The sequence below is a fragment of the Arvicanthis niloticus genome, chromosome 15, assembly GCF_011762505.2.
Source record: "Arvicanthis niloticus isolate mArvNil1 chromosome 15, mArvNil1.pat.X, whole genome shotgun sequence".
NCBI lineage: Eukaryota > Metazoa > Chordata > Mammalia > Rodentia > Muridae > Arvicanthis > Arvicanthis niloticus.
The window spans coordinates 20,687,934-20,707,051 of record NC_047672.1 but is presented as its reverse complement, the minus strand read 5'-3'; the positions used below and the strand labels follow the sequence as shown (position 1 = coordinate 20,707,051).

The 19,118-nt window shown below is 40.2% G+C and overlaps 1 protein-coding gene across 2 annotated transcripts in view; it reads right to left on the bottom strand.

The window, feature by feature from the left end:
- Positions 1-5,922: 5,922 nt before the first annotated feature.
- The window catches only part of Tpk1 (thiamin pyrophosphokinase 1), a 323,577-nt gene continuing 310,381 nt past the window's right edge, over positions 5,923-19,118 (bottom strand). For both annotated transcript variants that reach the window (XM_034519348.2, XM_034519349.2), the window contains one exon: positions 5,923-7,839. In XM_034519348.2, coding sequence (XP_034375239.1) covers positions 7,721-7,839 — 119 coding nt within the window. In that variant the 3' untranslated portion in view covers positions 5,923-7,720. The remainder of the gene's footprint in view (positions 7,840-19,118) is intronic.

Here is a 19,118-nt window from a genome sequence, read left to right as displayed (position 1 = left end):
ACACTAAACTTATTGGGTCTATCGAATAAGATGTGGTGGGATAAGGAGGGAAAATTGGCAAAAAAAAAAAAAGACAGGCAAAGGATGACTACAAACACAGACGTCTGCATGCATTCTTTAAATATTAATTATTATTAGTAGTAATGAAGGGTATTAATAAAAGTACATTAGTAAACGTGGTGTTTTTTATAAGACAGGCCTTTTGTTGTTACTTTTTGTTTTGTTTTTTTTGAAGACATTTTTCCTTGACCTTGCTATCTAGCTGATGATGACCTTGAACTTGTGATTTTCCTATGTTCACTCTCAAGTGCTGAAATTACTGGTGTGCACCTAGCTTAAAGAAGGCTTTTTTCTTTATAAATAGATTATTCATTATAGAGCAACAAATCAAAATTACAATAATGAAGTCTAGTGTGGACAATTCAGTTGGGGACAATATAGCCCACTTCATGATCTTAAAATGCTCACATTAATTTCATAAGCTTAATTTGGGGGAACAAGTAGGTTTAAATACAAATAAAGAGAACAGGTTCGAATGGCCTATCCTTTTTAATTAATTAATTAATTAATATCAAATCATAATTTTTACTTTTTCACACAGGGCTTATAACACAAAAAGACATGATGTGGGGAAAAGGATAACACAAGAGCATAGATGTTCAGGGGGAATACAGATATCTTCCAGAACAGCGTATCGGCTGGGTGAAGGTTCAGGGGACAGGTCACTATGACCCTGCCTATGAGTCACTTGTCCTTATCTAAGTTGGTACTATCCGCCAAGGCTACCTATCTACAAGGTCTATGACTACTCAGGCTGGTACATTTCCACAAAACCTGCCTGTTTACAATAGCTTATAGCCATCTGTTTCAGTGTTTTTCCACAGAGACCCAAGACTTAGTGTTAGCAGGCACATATGTCAGGCCTATTGTTGATTTTAGGCCTATGGCTGATTTTAGGCCTTCAGTGTATAAGCAAGGCTGCTCCTGACATCTCCTCTCTTCTCCAAATATAGAAGGGCCATGGTGATTCTAATCTTGTGAAGGCGGGGATAGAGGCCTGACCTCCAATAATTAAAGGGGACCTTGTAATGGCTCTAGTTCTCCTGTCATTGCCTAGTGAGGCTTGAGGGCCATACCCATCCCAATGTCTTTTTCCTGGAGAGGGGATACTTTTGACATCAACTCCTATGCAGTCAGGCTTGTTCCTCAGGGAACTCAGAAAGATATTTTTAATTTTTATTTATATTCCTTTGCAGTGCTTAGCCTCGAAGCCTAAGCAAGAATTCAGATCGCCAGAGGGGGTTCTGGGTGGCCCCTCTCTGTTTGGTCTAGGGGCAGAAGTCCCCTCTTTTAGGTTTGGTGGAGATGGGACTTGGGGGCACCCTGGATAGAGTAACATCCTCATCTAGAGTCTCGTGGTCCTCCATAGCTAACTTATGATAATGTATCTGAATAGATTTTGCTATCAGATTGTCTATCTGTTGATTCACAAATTTAGTCAGCCTATTTAAGGCCCAGGGACCAAAGGAAATAAGCAAAAATAACCTAATTAATAACCTAATTAATGGTCCCAAGATGAAAAAAAGTATGGTTGACAACCATGGAGAGGTTGAAAACCAATTCTTGTACCAGCTCTCATCTTTCTCTTTCTCTCTCTGTCTTTTCTCAAGGCCTTCTCTGACCTTTTTCATGCTCTTTTTATCCATCCCTGTCTTGTCTATGTAAAAGCAACATTCTTCTTTAAGGGCTGTACACAGTCTAGAGATGTACACAGTCTTTTCTATTGTAAAAGAGTAAATCAAGTCCAATAAAGTCCTTTGCAATTTTTGGAGATCACTTTAGACATTGAAACGAGGAATTTCTTCAAATTAGTGATGTCAATCTCTAGCTGTTTGATGTCCTTGTCAAAGACCCATCGAAGGTCTGAGTAGTGTAAGTCCGGAGATCAGCATCAGAATTAGAACTTTTAACAGCAGACACCACGGTGATTCATTTTTACCTGGAAAGGAAAAAGAAGGGAATTCTCAGGGAGATTTCTCTTCCCTGGATGTCAATTGTTATTCATCTTATTTATAATTGGGCATGGCTTTGTGGGGTTATCTATTTATTTCGAATGGCCTATCCTTAAGTAGTTAGAAGTAGCATGCACTTTTGTCTTAGTCTTCCTTATCTGATAATAGCCATCATCCTGTCTTGAACCTCTGTGGTTCCAACTCAGAAGAATTTCTCTGTTAACTTCTTTGTTGTTCTGCCTTCCTTTCCCACCAGGCAGAGACAGTCTTCACTCTTACGTCTTTGGTCCTTCTCACCCAAACTACTTGTCCTAAGTTCATTGTGTGTTTTGTGTCTTTTCTTGTCCCTTATCCACCTGTTTCAGGCAACTTTGTAGTCCTTGATTGGCCTTCTGATTTTTTCCTTACCTTTATCAAAATATTTGTCTTGGATTAGTGCTTGGAACCTGGACTTAGCCTTGTAAAAATTATTTCTTTCTTTAGACAGGAAAGTGAACAATGATTTTACCAGCTCTGACCAATGCAGAATGTTTCTTTGGATTGAGGAAATCTATATAAGAGAAATATTAGCATAGACAGTTCAGGACCACGGAAGAAAAGGAACAGTAGGGTGGGAAATGCATGTGCTTCTCAGCGTGGTGCAAGTGGAGATTCGCTAGCACAGCAGCATGTTATCTGTCTCCCTTGAACTCCTGCAGCCACGTCCTATTCTAGGAGTAGGAGTTAAGAGACGACAAAGGAAGACAGATGTGCATGTCCTTAGGGGTTTACAGTCTGCCAAGGCTTCATAATGTTAATCAACTCCACATGAAATCAGTTATTCAGATGGAACTCAGAACTTTAGACTTACAATTTTTCATTTTTGTCCCTTCCCCCAAGCTCTGTCTACTACATATTCACAAAATCCTTAATTTTTTCCCATTTCTAAAATAAATAGTTGCAAGGGTCCAAATATATATATATATATTATATATATATGTATGTATATACACACACACATGCACACACATGTATGTGTATATATATATATATATATATATATATATATATATATATATATATATATTTGGTCTTTAACTATCAAAGTCCCTTTCAATATCTGGACTTAGTGTTGTACTTCAGAGATTTTGGCTTTGAGGAAGAAGCTGGCCTGTTCTGAAGACTCTTCCTTCTCAACTAAGAATGAGCACAAGGGCCAGTTCCTGTTTTCCGAGTTATTTTCAGGGCTGGACCTAGGTTTTATTTTTGCTGTGCACAAAGCCCTTGCTTTTAGCACACAGGGAACAAGTCCTTGGATGTATTTATTTACCCATTAGCTATGAGTAAGAGTGATGCTTGCACGGCCTCTTTCCTGGGCTGTCAGCAGAGTAGTTTTGTATACAGTGGGAAAATAACACATTAGCTCTGAGCCAGTGAAGCGTCCTTGATCACATCTGCTTGGATAACTGTTTTGAGATGGATTTTGAGGCTTTGGCTGGGGCTCACCAGAAAAGAAAATTATGACTGATGAGTGAAATCTGCTATGGGCAGGGAAGGGCAAACTTGTGCTACCTACACATGGCAGACATTGTCCAGCCCTTATTTAGGGACTCCCTAGGAAGGAATTGACCTTGTGGCTTAAATTTTCTTCTGTACCAAGAGATACATTTAAAAAATGAATCATTATCATCAGTTAAAGAAATCAGTTTTTTTTTCAGTGTAGGACTCCTATATTTTTATGTATTTTGTTATTTATAAGGCATGCTTTTCAAATGTATTTATGGGTGCCTTTTATCTTAAGTTAAAATTAAAACATATTGTAGGTTTCAGTGCATATGTGTGTTTCTCTGCAGACTGGGTTATAAAGCACACTTTTATATTTTATATAAATATATAAAAGTTATATATTCTTTGTGGGTCATGATAAATACAGCTTGAAAGTCACCATTGAGACGGTAATAATCACACAACCTTAGGGAAGGGAAGAATCATTGCTCCCTCTTCACTGACTTGGTGCATAGCATCGGCCTCAGTCACATTTAATCTGTGGTTGTTTTATTTCAACAGTTCAGGCAGTGCTCAGGGAGGCATGCATGTGAGCAGGAGTAGTAAGCAAGGCTGGTTTCACAGGGGGATAGACGATGAGAGGTGCACACCATACATAGAGAAGCATGAGGCAAAACTAGCAATATAGCTTTGCAAACATCCAGGCAATGCCACCTCCTCCTTGCTTCTCTCGGTTAACATCCTAATTTTCAACCCCGGTGAAAACTGCTCAGTCCTTTCCCCGGAAATGAAGGGGATCAAACTCTATTCCTGGCAGACCCACACCGGATTCCAACCTACTCTCCTAAGACGCATCTCACAGCCATGTGCAACTCCAGTTGTTGAAAATGTGACCTATGTTGGCTTAGATCAAGCCGGTGCTTTGGGTAGCTCAGTGTCATTTTAGTCAGCAGTCAATATATGACACAAGCTACAAACTGATCAAGGAAGGAAGGAATTGATTTAAGTTAAGGTCCAAGAGGCACGAGTACCTTTCCTAGCATGCCCAATTTGTATTTTCCCATTATAGCTACAAGCTGGAGGTCAGAATTTGACCTAACCAGGGACTAAGAGGGAATTCCTTGGAGGGTTGACTTTCACCCATTCACCTGAGCCCTCACCATGTGCTGGCTCATGTGGCTGCTATTAACAAAAAGGGTGAGCATCTGTTTAGATGATAGAGTCAGTACACAAAGAGTGAGACTGCCCTTAGGTAGTTTCAAAGAAAGGGAGAGGTCGTTGTAACATCAGCAAACAGTTCTTCAGTTGTCATTAGGAACTGGAAATGGTGGCCTTTGCTTTTAAGCAATCTCTGAGGCCGTCGTCATCCATTGTTTCTGGAATGATTGACAGATAAGAGTCTGGGATAAGTATCCAAACTACACACATTCCAGTGTTTACGTGTTTACCAAGCTTCATTAAAACACAGATACACGCATGCGCGTGCACACACACAGATGGTTTCAGGTTAAACAAGCATGTACTCTTTGACAGTAAGAAATTTTAACTATGGACATGTTTTTTGCATGTAATGAATATGCTTGCAGTTATGAACACATCAGCAGTCTGAAATGGAAGCTGGAGGCATGGCTGAGCCTCTACTTTGCAGTAGGAAAGGGCGGTGGTAAAGGAGGATGCTACGAATCCCAGCTGTGGCCCTGTTTCCTTCCCCTTCTAATTTCATCTGTGCATGTATTGTTTGAGGAAGAAACTGGATGGTTTGCACAGGCTTTCCTGTGGGAAGTTCTGACTTCAATGAGTCAGCAAAGAATCTTGGCTGCTCATCTCTCCTGGAAGACTAGCATCTGCTTGTTGGGAATGGAAGAGATACATGAGGCCTCTGAGGTCTGCCTCTGTACTGAGAAGATTAGAAGATCCTAGTCATGGGCCTATTGTCAATGGCTCTTCAACTGTCCGACCCCATCTCTTCCTGCTTCTCAGATGTCTTCTTCTAGTAGCTCTCTTAATCTTCCCCACCCCAGCAGATACATAGCTCACTACTAGCACCTCTTCTCCAGCAACTAGACACGTAGGATGCAAATGATCTTTTATTTTTCTCTTTTCTAACTTCTACAAAGTGAGGACTGGTAAGGTAAGACATGTAGTTCTTCTTTTTATAGCTAGAGCAAGAGGAGTCTAATATGATGAAATATAAATCACTGGTCCAGGTTGTCTAGAGATGACTTGGTCTCTACGTCCATGGGAAAAGGTTTGAGGAAGAACTTAATACTACTGGATTGCTATCTAAAGTCAGATCTGAGATTTTAATTATGAATTACACATCTTAAGTCACCCTTGGAACAGAAACACTGATTATGAGAGATCAGTCATATTAAAATATAAGTGATAACATTAAACATTTTCTGAGAAACCCACTATAGACATGCACATTGATAACTTTTTATTTGACATTCAGATTTCGGAATCATATATTTGCATAAAATGATAACAATGATCTATTTCTGTTAAGAACTTGGTATGGGTTCAAGTGACCCCTTCTCTTCCTCTATTCATGTTTTAAGCTTCATACTGTTGTAGCACCAAGAAGACAGTAACATAGTCATTGGATAAATGCAACATGGTAGGCAGGTTGCCTTAAATCATGGTTTGTTTGGCAAGATACCATTTAACAAATGGGACAGGAGAGGGCAGGAGAGTAGGAGAGCTCATGAAAGAAACATGAACTAATTGTAATGCTTGCAGCAAGCTTAGGCTACATCAGGAATTGTGTTGTTTACTCTATACCTGCAACATGGTAGCATTTAGAATTCCTATCTGTGGTTCTTTCACACACTCAGTGATTACAATCCCTCCCACCAGACAGCACTCAGGAACCAGGCACATGGTGGCCTGGGATGCAGAAACAGGCTTCAGGTATCGATTCCTCAGCAGGTGGTGTTCATTATCTCCACAGGCACACTAATTTTCTGGTGATGTCAGTAAATATGGTCCTTGAATTAATATTTTGCTTTTTAGTGTGAAGTATGTTTTTTTCCCCAAGATTTATTTATTTTTATGTCTATGAGTACTCTATCTGCATGTATATCTGCATGCCAGAAGAGGGCATAGGATCCCATTACAGATGGTTGTGAGCCACCATGTGGTTGCTGGGAACTGAACTCAGGACCCCTGGAAGAGCAGCCAGTGCCCCTAACCACTGTACCATCTCTCCAGCCCCTAGTGCAAAAAATGTTAAAAGTGACTGAGTTTTCAGGCTTATGATCAATTCCTCAGCACAAACCTTTTAGGTGTGTCAAAATTTTCATAAGGACATCTGCATTTCTAAAGCTCAGAGTGCTTACTTTCAAGTTTTTAGGGGTTAATGTTTGAGTGAATCCTGAATTGCCATTTCTAATTTACCCACAGCCCATGTAGCTGCTTGCTTTCAAACCTAACAATTAAGTCAATGATTCTTTTTGTTTGTTTGTTTGTTTGTTTTTGTTTTTCGAGACAGGGTTTCTCTGTGTAGCCCTGGCTGTCCTGGAACTCACTCTGTAGACCAGGCTGGCCTCGAACTCAGAAATCCACCTGCCTCTGCCTCCTAAGTGGTGGGATTAAAGGCGTGTGCCACCACCTCCCGACAATTCTTATGTTTTAAAAGATGATGTCAAAGTGAACTGGTACCATTCTATCACAGCATTCGGGGAAACAATGTACATTACAGAGTGGAGTCCAATGTCAGGAGGTACTCAGAGGAGGCAGCCCTTGTTGCCAGGCACTTAAGGAAGTGCCAGATTCCAAGGCAAAACAAAGCCGCTTCTGGTGCTCCAAAATTAAAAGAAGAATTTTAAGTTAAATGGACTGATTAATTAAATTAAAATGATCAAAACTGAATTATATAATATAAATGACACATATTAGCTCTCTTAATAAAGTATAATTGCTTTGATAGAACATAATTTTTCCGTCAATATAACACTGAGATATCATTTATAGCATAGCCTGGCTTCTTTAAACACCACCATCTTTATTTTGTGGTGTGGACGGTTGAACCCAAGGCCTTGTACACGAGCAACAAGTGCTCTGCTGCTCAGCTACACCTTAACCGCTAACACCTCGAAAGCTCATGGCTCTCTATGGAGACGCTTAGCTTTCTGCACACCTGTGTGATTCGTCATGCTGAGCAATGAACCAGTGGGCAGGTAAGGGAAGGCACGGGCCCAAGATGTATGCCATATTGTAGGTTAGCTCTTGATGGCCATGGTCCAGAGGAGCGGATGGTCAGTTTCCACAGTGACAAGGCCGGACCCATCGTAGGTGTTAGAAGTACTGACCAGTGTTCCAAAGCCAAGAACATCATTTGCTGTGGGAAAAAGGAAACTGATTAGTGAAAAGAAATTCTGCACAGTGTATACCAAGTTTGTCAGTAGCTACAATAACAGCTGATCACATACTTTGATAGACGTTATACAGAAGCACAATGGAGAAAACACATGGTGTAGGGTTTTCAAAGCAAGAATTTCTAGAGTGTTCTCTGCCCAGTCTTCTCACAACTTGCCACTATCGTTCACTGTTTGGGGCTATACATTATTATTGATAATAAATTTCATTAGCATCCCCCCCTTTTTTTTTTTTTACTAATTCTAAACTTAAAACACATATCTGTCATGTGCCATTGACTTTCTTGCTTGCCTGGTAAAGTTTTATTTATTATTTTGATGGTACCGAAATAAAATTTTATAAAACCATTAAACTCTATAAGGCATAGTACAAGTCATAGGGGACAGAAAACTGGATACCTAAAAAAGCATGGAGTTTGGGTCATTATTTTCATCTCATAAAGGAATGCCACGGTGAGCACGGCTTATGTTCTGGAAAGTTAATGGGAACACAAAGGTCAAAGCTGACGTTCAGATGTGCAACATTGTACAAGTTACATACTCAGCTCAAGACAAGGGACAAGACTGCCCTTCAAGCACTTAACTATGGGAGTGAAAGTATAAGTTTGAGTTTGTGTATTTACCAGTCTTACAGGCATGCACAAGTAAATGTGTAATTTATTTCCTAACAAGTTAGCAACTTGGCACGAGGTGCTTATTCGCAGCACTTTGAGACTTCAAACAGCTCTCTTGCAAATATCCTATGATTAACAGGATTTTCATGGTTAAAATGTAAAGAGAAACATTAACCACATACAGCTGAAGCTGCCCTTTCCTTCAAAATCTAACTCCGCACTTCAGGGCTTGAGGGGACTAGTTGGTTACAAGGCTGACTCTCCACTAGAGGGGGCCTGCTATCTTCCGGAGGACTTCTTGAACATGCCATTTAAATCCCTGTAAACGAACTGCAAGTCAACGGATAACCAGCATTACCACTGCAGCTGATTTTTCTTTATTAAAGTTTAAGTTATTTTCTTTTTGTAGCTGTCAACATATTTCCTAATGCAAAGGAGTAGCCACCAGGTAGAACTGTCCAGGAATGCACAGTGACCTTCCCATGAACACTACTGTAACATGTGACATTGTGAAAAAGCTCCTGTCTCCTCAACTAAAGCTTTCTGAGATAGTTACTGAACGATGGGGGTATACACACCAGTATTTGCGGATTCAGCCACTGTTACATGGTTTGGATAATGAGGTTTTGGTGGGAGTCATGCTGGGGATACAACAGTACACTTGCTAACTCCAAACGATAATCTTGCTTACCAATAAGACTGCTTCTCCCCAAGTTGCTTTGTTAGAGTCATCCCAGAACTAGGGGTACAAATTTGTACAAACATTGTTTTGGGGGGCAATATGAACTTTTGGTATCATTTAATTAATCACAAGGGCAAAAGAGAGTGCTTTAGAATCTCTATAGTGAAGAATGAAGTAACACAGTCACCTGAAATTGATAAAATGTGGGGTCTTTTGTTGTTATTGTTTTTGTCCAGACAGTTCTAGAACTCACTCTGTAGTCCAGACTGGCCGTGGCCTCAAATTTCTGCCTGCCTTTGCCTCCTGAGTGCTGGAATACTGCTCAGTGACAAAATGTGTTTTAAGTCTAGAACCAATTAGATGAAAATCCTAGTTTTAACTGAGCTCAAAGGATAACAGAATAAAATTGTCGCTGTGGTTTCTAGCTGTATATGAATTCCAGGTTAAGAATTCCAAGCTTTCAGAGGTAGGAAACCATATCATGTATATTTGTTTTTGTAAGATATGATATATCATAATTAGTTTTCAAGTGGGAAAATAATTGAGCTGGCTGTATTAGAACACATAGGAATGAGGCCTTTTCCGAAAAACAATTTAGTAAGCAAGACAACTGCAAGGTAGGTTTTACTCTATAATATTGGATTTTCCTACAACAGCTAATTAAAGGCACTAAGTATGTGGGATAATGTTCTAGTTTACAGAAAGTGAACTGAAAGTAGAAACTAACATGAATAAGCTGAAACAGGACAGTCCATTTATGCTTACGTCACAGGCCTGAGTGGGAGCTGCTACATGGGCATGCTGTGCATGTAAAATCCTTCGAATACTTAGTCTGAGCCATAGACTAGCGTTGCTGTTTCCTTTGGTCACAGAAGCTTCCTTCTGAAATGGGTGGTGGTTACTGCAGAGCTCACAGTCAAAGTGCCGAGAATGAACGGATGGTTGAATGCTCAGCCCGCTATGAGACATCTGTGTCAACCCTCCCCCTCCTCCCTGCCTGCCCCTGGGCTTTGAAAACTTTCTGGAAGAAAGGGTGGGAAGGAGGTAAGAGCTGGAGGAAGAGGATATAAGATTGTGTCCTCTGGGCATGGTGTGACCACTCTCTCTTGAACTCATTACTTGCAAAGCCTACATGAATTTGGGTCCATCAACAATTATACCAGGGACAGGGAGGTGTTCACGAGGCCCCATCCATTCCTGAGGACTTATCCTTAAGAGAGGAGAAAGGAGACATTTTCTTCAACAGTGCAGTTAGGAACCCAGCCTTCTGCCCATTGCCTCTCAGTATGTCTATGGCAGCAACCTAATTCAACTCAATCTCGCAATCTCTCTCTTTCCCACACACACATGACAGGAAAGTAGAAGGGGGACTAACTGGGAGAGGAAGGGTAATGGATGGGCTACAGGAAATTAAGAAAAAGTGATGAGAGAATATAATGAAAATAAATTATATCTATATAGTCATGCCATAGTGAAACTCATCATTATATATTAATATATACTAATAACCCCTTTAAAAAACCAACAAATTTACTATATAATTCTAAGAAAATCATTATTTTGAATACCACAATAAAATCTTCACAGAAAATTTTTTGAGAGACATTTTCGGTTATGACTGGAGTCTCTCTTCACCCCGGAATATCTGAGGATTCAAATACAGAAGAGGTGGAGCCTCCCTGATCTGTGTGACACATGCCATTATAAATGTTTCAAATTTCAGAGTATGTGAATACATGTTATCTTGAGGACATCTCTCAAGTCATTTTTAATACTGTGTACATACAAGCTAATGTTAACTTCATATCTTATGTAGTGATGCATTTTAACTGTTGCCTGTCACACAAGGGCAAACGTGGAACTGTCTACTGGTGGTGTCCTGTGTGCAGACAACAAGTTTTACATTATGGAGTACTTTAGATCTTTAGATTAGAAGTGTTCATCCTATAAAAAAAAAAAAAAAAAAAAAAAAAAAAAAAAAAAAAAAACTGGCAGAGAGTGAGCTTCATGTATGCTGGAGAACAAAAACACTTTCTTATTTTCACACCAGAGAACTTGTCTAGAACAAGGCTGAGATTTTAGACCATTTAGAATCAAGTTCAGATATTCCTCTTTCAGGGCTACAGAGTACAGGGAGCCATACAGAGCTGTAGTAATCAACCAGTCATTCAGATGAAGTCCTGATTCTAACAAAGGAAAAGAATAAAAACACAATGGGATTATAAGCAACCACAGTACCTGGGCTTGGCCTCTGTGTAAATGTAAACACTCTATCTCCTCTATTCTTTTCTACCCATCTTCCTCATCTGTGCTGATGACAGATTGTTAGGCAGGCCTGACAACATGGACTAGTGTTGTCATGCTAGTGAAATTTCACAGGTCAAACAGTTGGGTGTTGGCGGAGGCCAAGCTTAACTTTTGGGTTTCATATTGTAGAGAACTAGACCTCAGAAATACAAGAAACATTCTCATAGACAATTTGGTTTTCACCTTCTGTCCCAAGTTCTTCCAGATGTAAGGATGAGAACCAGAAGCTTGTAGAGAAAAAGCTTCTCTCTGTCAAAACAGTGTGGACCCTTTCATGGGAGTACAGAAGGATAGACCCAAGTTCAAAGCCCAGCTCTGCCATTCACTAACTCACTGGGCTAAGTTATTTACTGTGGGCTGTTTCCTTATGTGCAGAATGCGAATAACAATTCCAGCTTCATAGGTGTGAAATACAGAATGCAGGGTCAGATTTCTAACAGAAAACAAGTACTCAGGATATTTTCACCTCATTTTATTTTTTTCTGGCTGTTCTCCTTAAAGAACAGGTTAGGGTTGCCTCTTACAATGAGAAGAGAGGTATATAATGATTTAAGTTAGCAAATACTTTCATACAAGTTATTAGCATATAGCTGGCTGGGTTGAATGAAGTAAACTTATATCCTGTTAAAGCTGGTTTCTGTGAGTACCACCTCACTCATGTATGTGTATGCCTTTGTTTTCTACTTACAACTGGCCCTTTAAATATGTGAGGTCTACATCTGTGGATTCAAACAACCATGGGTTGAACATTTGAGAGAACACATCTTTGTGTGTTCAAGACATATACAGACTATTTTTTCTTAGAATTATATCTTGAAAATTATAGTTACAGAAACAACTTATCCTGTATTTATATTATAAAAGATGCTATAAGCAATATAAACCTTGTTGTGAAGACCCTAGTTTCCTTAAGGAATATAAAGGGTATGTATAGATTGTATGCAAACACTGTGTGATTTTGTAGAAGAGGTTTGAGAACCTTTACTGTGTGGTACTCAGAAGAGCCCTGAGACCATCCAGCACGGACATGGAGGGATAATGCCATTTATCAGAGTTTGAATGCAGCAGTTACCAGAGATTAAAGATGAGTGTCTCTGCTCCCAAAAGTCTTATGTTTTAGTAAAAGTTACAAACAGGACAGATTCAGTCATCTGTCTTTCCATGAGAATTGTGTCCCTTAGTCTGATTACACAGAATCTGATTATCATCCCACATGTCATTCCACAGTCTCAAATGGCAGTTTCTAAAAGGCACATGATTCTTGGTGTAAGTTAACTTGTTTCAGAAGATTAAGTCTTATGAATAGGTCAACAGATATTTGAAGTCTTAACATGCTCATTCTGGAGGGCTGTAATCCCGTTAGGTGGAGGAATACCTAGAAGAAGTTGTAGGAAGACTACTGAAAAGTAAAACTTAAAACTTAAAACAAGCCAGCCTGGTCTACAGAGTGAGTTCCAGGACAGCCAGGAGTACACAGAGAAACCCTGTCTCGAAAAACCAAAAAAAAAAAAAAAAACCTTAAAACAAACCAAACTTGAAAGTATCAAAGAACATACCCTGCATCCGATACAGCTAATAACAAGGTAGAGGCGTGCCTGAGCTTGTGGAAGCTAATGTACTTGTAAGGAGATAAGCCACTATCTCTCCTTCTCCTCTTCCTTACATCTGATCATGCCATCCCTATGGAAAAGAATACCTGATGATGGACTCTAACTGGGATAACTGTCCAATGAAAACAAAGTAAGATATCTCCTTTGATCTAGCCACACATCTTGGCAAGGCAGTTAGCACTCCCTATCACTTGGCTATTTCTTACCTATTTGTCAGCCATTCCCTTTAACTGTCTGTTCCTTGAGTCATGCATTTCCCATTTTTATGGAAAATTTTGGGTCTCCTCCAGGAAGTTTGCAAATTGGATGCACACAGTCTGAGTTCATAAGTCCTGCCTTAGCCTGTATCACTCTTTCATTTTCCACCCTACAGTGACTGAGTTAACAGTTGTTTGTTTGGTTGAAAAGGATGTGGTTCCCTCCCTAGAACACACTTTGGCATTAGATGCTGACTATTTAGAATCCTAGTTTAGGGAAGAAAAAGTACCCAATGAGCCTGAAGCATCCTGTTCCAAAAATAAGAAAGTGATCCAAAAACCTGTTTAGACATGTCACAAGGACAGAGTAGCTGGGGCGATTTGAGGTAGAAAGGAATGCTTAGAGAAATGCATAATAATATGTTTAATAAAGAAGCCCCAAAGACAGGAGGGGAGAAGAAAATCTCTTTACAGAAGAATGTCAACTCTAAGGAAGAGTGACAGAAAGTCCCTATTTTGCAGCAGGCAGTGTAATAACTGGGTCAGGCAAAACCATTAGTGCTAAATCACCAGCTGAAATGATGTTGGGAAGCGGATGATCACAGTATCAAAGTGCCACTCCTATGTTGTTTTCAATTTCAGAAGAACAAAGGGAACAGCCAGATCTCAGGACCTTCAGATCTTAGCCAGATGCTCAATGATCAAGCAGCATCAGTTATAAAAGGACAAACAGTGGTTATGTGCCTCCTGAGCTGATGCAGTACCATGCAAGTATTACTTCTTGCTTCTGACTGCTTAACCTGAATGCAAAAATGGATAACAAAACAATAAATATTGATTGTGGGTGATGAGGAAATTAGCTGCCAGGACACCTCAAAATAGTGTCATGAACCCCCAAATTTGTGGAGAGACTTCTCTGGTTAAACAAAGCAAACGGGCATGTCAATTAAAGACAACACCTGACTTTTTAAAAGTAGGTCTAATATTTAAAACACTTGAAAAAAAGTAATGGACACATGTATGCATATGGTCTGAGTACCTCTGTCCTATCACTGTATACTTAGGGGCAGTGGTAATGTGGGAAGATGTGCAGGCCCTCAGGTGACTGGAGACAAGGCCACAGGGTTTCAAGGAAGCCCTGTCCTCTCTTCACCTGTTTCTTCCTAAGTGTAGTTAATGCTGCGGCTAGGCAATTCTGGCTGATTTGCACTCAGACCATTCTGAATTGAAGAAAATTTTGTCAGATCCAGACAGGGGTTGCGTACCTGAGATTCATCTTCTGAGAGAAGCTTCAAAAGAGTGAGCACACAGCCTGGGATGAGGCAATGAATGAAGCCTGTTGTTGGCACACTGAGGCTGTCCAAGCACAGCCTTTGCTCACACTTGGATATAAAAGGGTCTTGATACTAGCCTGCATTATCCAGGAGAACATCCTGAGCTGCAACAATGGCCAGTGAAACTTGCTTTTATGCTCGCCTCTGATAATAGTCACATTGGGCATTCCCTCTGAACTTTATCTCCCCAAACTCTGATCACTGGACACTGCCTGAGGCCAGAATTCAGCCCCTTTGCAGGCTACCAAAAAAATCTTCATGCATGAAAGCAAGGAAGACACCCCTTCACCTCTCAGTGGCTGTGTGCCTCCTCCATTCAGCTCTGCACTCAGCAGTCACACATCCACACACCTTTGCATGAGGCCTGGCGGATGCCTGAGGCTTCAGATGCTCAATCTTTAATTAATTAATTTTAATTTTTACCTCTATTCAGCCTGCTATCCCAAAGCACAATTAGACCCGAGATGTTCTGCTGTTTGTAGGAATCACAACTAGTTATGCCAGTCTGAATCTCTCTTCCAAGATCAATACCTTTCAATGCTTAGTTTTGCCTAAAATAACCAAAAATCATATTTTCTTTGTTAAAACACATTCCACAATATGTTACATCGATAGTATGTTCTATTTAGGGCAGGCTCTCCAGCAGTTAAAGAGATGATCGGAGCTCCTTTTAGAAATAAAGACCACTGAGTTTATAAGACAAAAAGGACAGTCCATGTCTATAAAATGTGACCAGTTTGCATTAATTATTTGGGTTAAACTGTCTAAAACTGCCTGGAAATCTTCATTGTGAAAAGCTAGTCTGAGATTTACATGTGTGTGCAAAGATCGCACTGGTTGACTATAAAAGGGCTGTTCTCCTGCACTCAGCATCTGGGACTCAGCACAGTCTCCTGTGGTCACTGGCGTGCTGGACACTCTGCATACAAGTATGAGAAGTATGACAGCATACAGCTGAGGTGATGTCCAGGTGCAGGTCCAGGTTCTCAGCCCAGGGGTCCTGGCTGGAGAACAACATAGTCACTCAGTGCAGCCTGGCCTTGGTGCCATCCTGGAGAACAGAGAGCTCAACCTTCCCTTCTACTACATTAATATCCCATGAGTTTTGTGGGAAAAATCCTCAGGCGACCTCAGCATCCATTTTAGAAGATGCCAATAATGTTTGTCACTGTTATTTCTCATACTGTAGGGTGAAGACGAATGAGTTAATGCCTGCACACAGCTCTGATTTCTCTGGAAAAGCACGGGAAGTCTGTATTATAGCATCATTTCATCCACACCAAGGAGGCCTTGAAGTCACATTTGCTTCCATCTTTCAAATGTCAACTGAGATTATTATGAGTATATCAAAACATCCAAATGGCACAGAAAAGTGAAGAAAGACGGGAAGACGCATGGGCACACAGGATGAACGCATAATGTCAAGTCCACAGCTGATGTCTAACCCCACTAAGTGAAGGAGGCCGAAGTCCTGCTCTTTAGAATTTAATAATCAAGTCAACTAACCCCACACAGGCAAACCCAAACCAACCAGCATCAGTATTTGGGTGAAGAGGGAGTTTCAAAGGACCATAAGTACAGGATGCTACACTATCTCCTCAGATCAATGGGAGACGGGAGGGGAAAATTCGGCATGCTTGTGAAAAGCTAACACAAATCAAACTTATCTGACAAAGATTTTGCTTGAACCAATCTATTTACTTGGCTCTCCAGCAGCCTCACGGTGGTGATGACCTGACCCCATAACCAGAAGGCTAGATCCCGAGAGCACCTGCCAACACTGATTCCTTGTGGGTAAATAGGCTATGTTACATGGTGGCAGCATCTGGATTAAGTATTTTTGTGGGGAACATGAAAATATGGAAGTCGTGAAAGCCAATGCTCTACTCTGGCTTGAGAAGTGACAAGAAGTAAATGCAGAAACAATGTTATGTGATCTTAAGAGGAGAGGGCCAGAGATCTTGCCAGTCTACTCTACAGCCACTGCTGCCACCCTTTGAAGTCATGTAAGAAAATGCTGTCTCACATACTTAGCTTCATGGGTTACCACATATAAAGACAAACCTCCTACCTGCAACCATCATAGGTACTGGGCTCAAGTCTCTACTTACCTCCTAAACCAAATGGGGCTTGGGTAACGTCTAGAGCTTCAAGGCATGAAGTCCAAGAACCAATTGTCTAAATCCATGTATTTGATTTCAAGGTGGGGAAAGGACTCCAGGTACCTCACTGACCTTGGACGCAGCACTGGAATTCAAGTCTCCAGACTCTGGTGTCCTTTGTTCTTTACCAAGCCACAGTCTGTGTCCTCAACACACTGGGAGGGACTGGGGGATTAGCTCATCAAAATAAAGTGGCCTATACTATTTATTTACTATTTAAATTAGTTGAAAAAATATAACCACTTTCTTTTTATTTTATTTTTTCAGTGTTTGTAGGTTGACTTAACACCATAGGGTTGAGGCCTGGAGGAAAGCTGACTCGTGAGTGTCCCATGGCAGACTTTTTAATAAGGCAGAGAAGGTAAGATTCAAGCACAAGGTCCTTCACTGAGGCACTTTATACTAAATCTTTTTATTTCTGAAAGTGTCAGTTCTGCTGTAGAATGCTGTAGGAGTGGCTTATTCTCAGTGCTATTCATTGATGAACAAAGTAGTCTTAGTCATCTTCATACAGGAAAGAGAGGAGATGATCAAATGGACAGAGCAGTTATATTTAGGTTCAATATTCAGATTTTAGTGAAAATACTTTGCTATATCTGTAATATATGCATTACATAAGAATTAAAGGGGCTGGACATGGCTCAGTGGTTAACAGCACTGGCTGTTATTTCATAGGACCCATGTTCAATTCTTAGCACCTACATGACCGCTCACAATTGTGTGTAACTCAAGTTCCAGGTGATCCGATACCCCACAGGCAAACACCAATGCATATAAAATAAAAATAAATAGATTACCAAAAAGAATTAAAGGTAAAATGCAGTAATCTATCTTCATTTTTCAACGTGGGAAAAATACTTAAAGGCACAAAAAAGATTTACTTAAAAATCTTCATTTGTAATTCTAAAGACATGGATGTTGTTATCAGAAAAGGTGAAAAAAATCATCACAACTAAATGAATAAAAAGTAAGGTTTTCAAGAAATTTCTCACTAATGAGAACAAAATAAATCAGAATTTTGAAAAACAATAGAGATAATTTTAATATTGACATTGATATTAACATTCAATAAAAGCTGAGTCATACTATGTTTTGTCCAAGCTGTCACAGCTGGGGCTCAGGGGTTCTATATATTGCATTTGATTTCTCATGACCCATGTCTCTGTCAAGGTGAAAACTGTCCCCAAGACCAAGGTGTTCCTTTTCATCTAAGAGCCTATGTAAAAACAGCTGGGACCAGAGGAGGCTCTATCGAAGCTGCTCCTGGATTCAGGTGTCCCACACACCTGAGCGTCAGCTGAGCCTTGCTGTGCCTTCTGCCTGCAGCCCTTCTCTGGCTGGCACACGGCCAGAGAGAGTTATTTCTGTTTTATTTTGTTCAGTATTTAAATGCATATCAACAGAGTCAACAGTTTATTTACTACATTTGTCATTGTGATGGATCATTATCTTCTGAATATTTTAAACTTCTGAATCAAAAAGTAACAGCTGCTTTAAAAATTCTTCTAGAAATTCAGACATCTTGTTTGAATAGTACTTAGCTCTGGATGGATTTTGTAGTATGGAGCTGTGGTGGTAGGTTTTAGGAGCAGTCAATGTAGCTTACATAAGCAATATGTGTATGTGTGTATACACATATATGCATATATATTGCGGGGAGGATTTTGAGACAGGATTTCTCTGTGTAGTGCTGGCTGTCCTGGAACTTGCTCTGCAGACTTGGCTGGCCTCAAACTCATAGAGGTCTGCCTGTCTCTGCCTCTCAAGTGCTAGGATTAAAGGCAAACAACTCTACTGCTAGGCTAACGTGATTTTATATGTCTCAAAAAACTGTAAAGTCAAGGTGAAAAACCATACTCTCTTTAAGTGTTAGGTATTAAACATATTGAACCTTATAAGATATGTCTCAGGCTTGACGATGCAGCTTCATGACCCGCCCATGCAGAACTTTCATGTACTAAGTCAGCACACCGCTAAGCTTTGCAGCCAAGAGTGCTGCGTTTTTTTTTTTTTAACAGTGTAGTTGGCTGCACTTAGTCCAACCACCCGACAAGGTGCTTGTGAAAACTGCTAGTCTTGCTTTGGTAAGTGAAGCATGTAGCTGGCTTCTAAGATGAGAATGAGAAGGATCAATTTTCTGTTGTTTTTGCTACAAATCCAGTGAACAAAGGGATATATTTAGTTCCCAGGTAAGAGGCCATTGGGACTAACAGGAAGATATGGAGGTAAGTAATGTAACTTCTGTCCGATTTCTCTCAGCATAGTTATTGTATAGCACTTCAGGGCTGAGAAATGGCAACTAGGAAGGAAAAGAAAATACTATACCTTGTCATGCT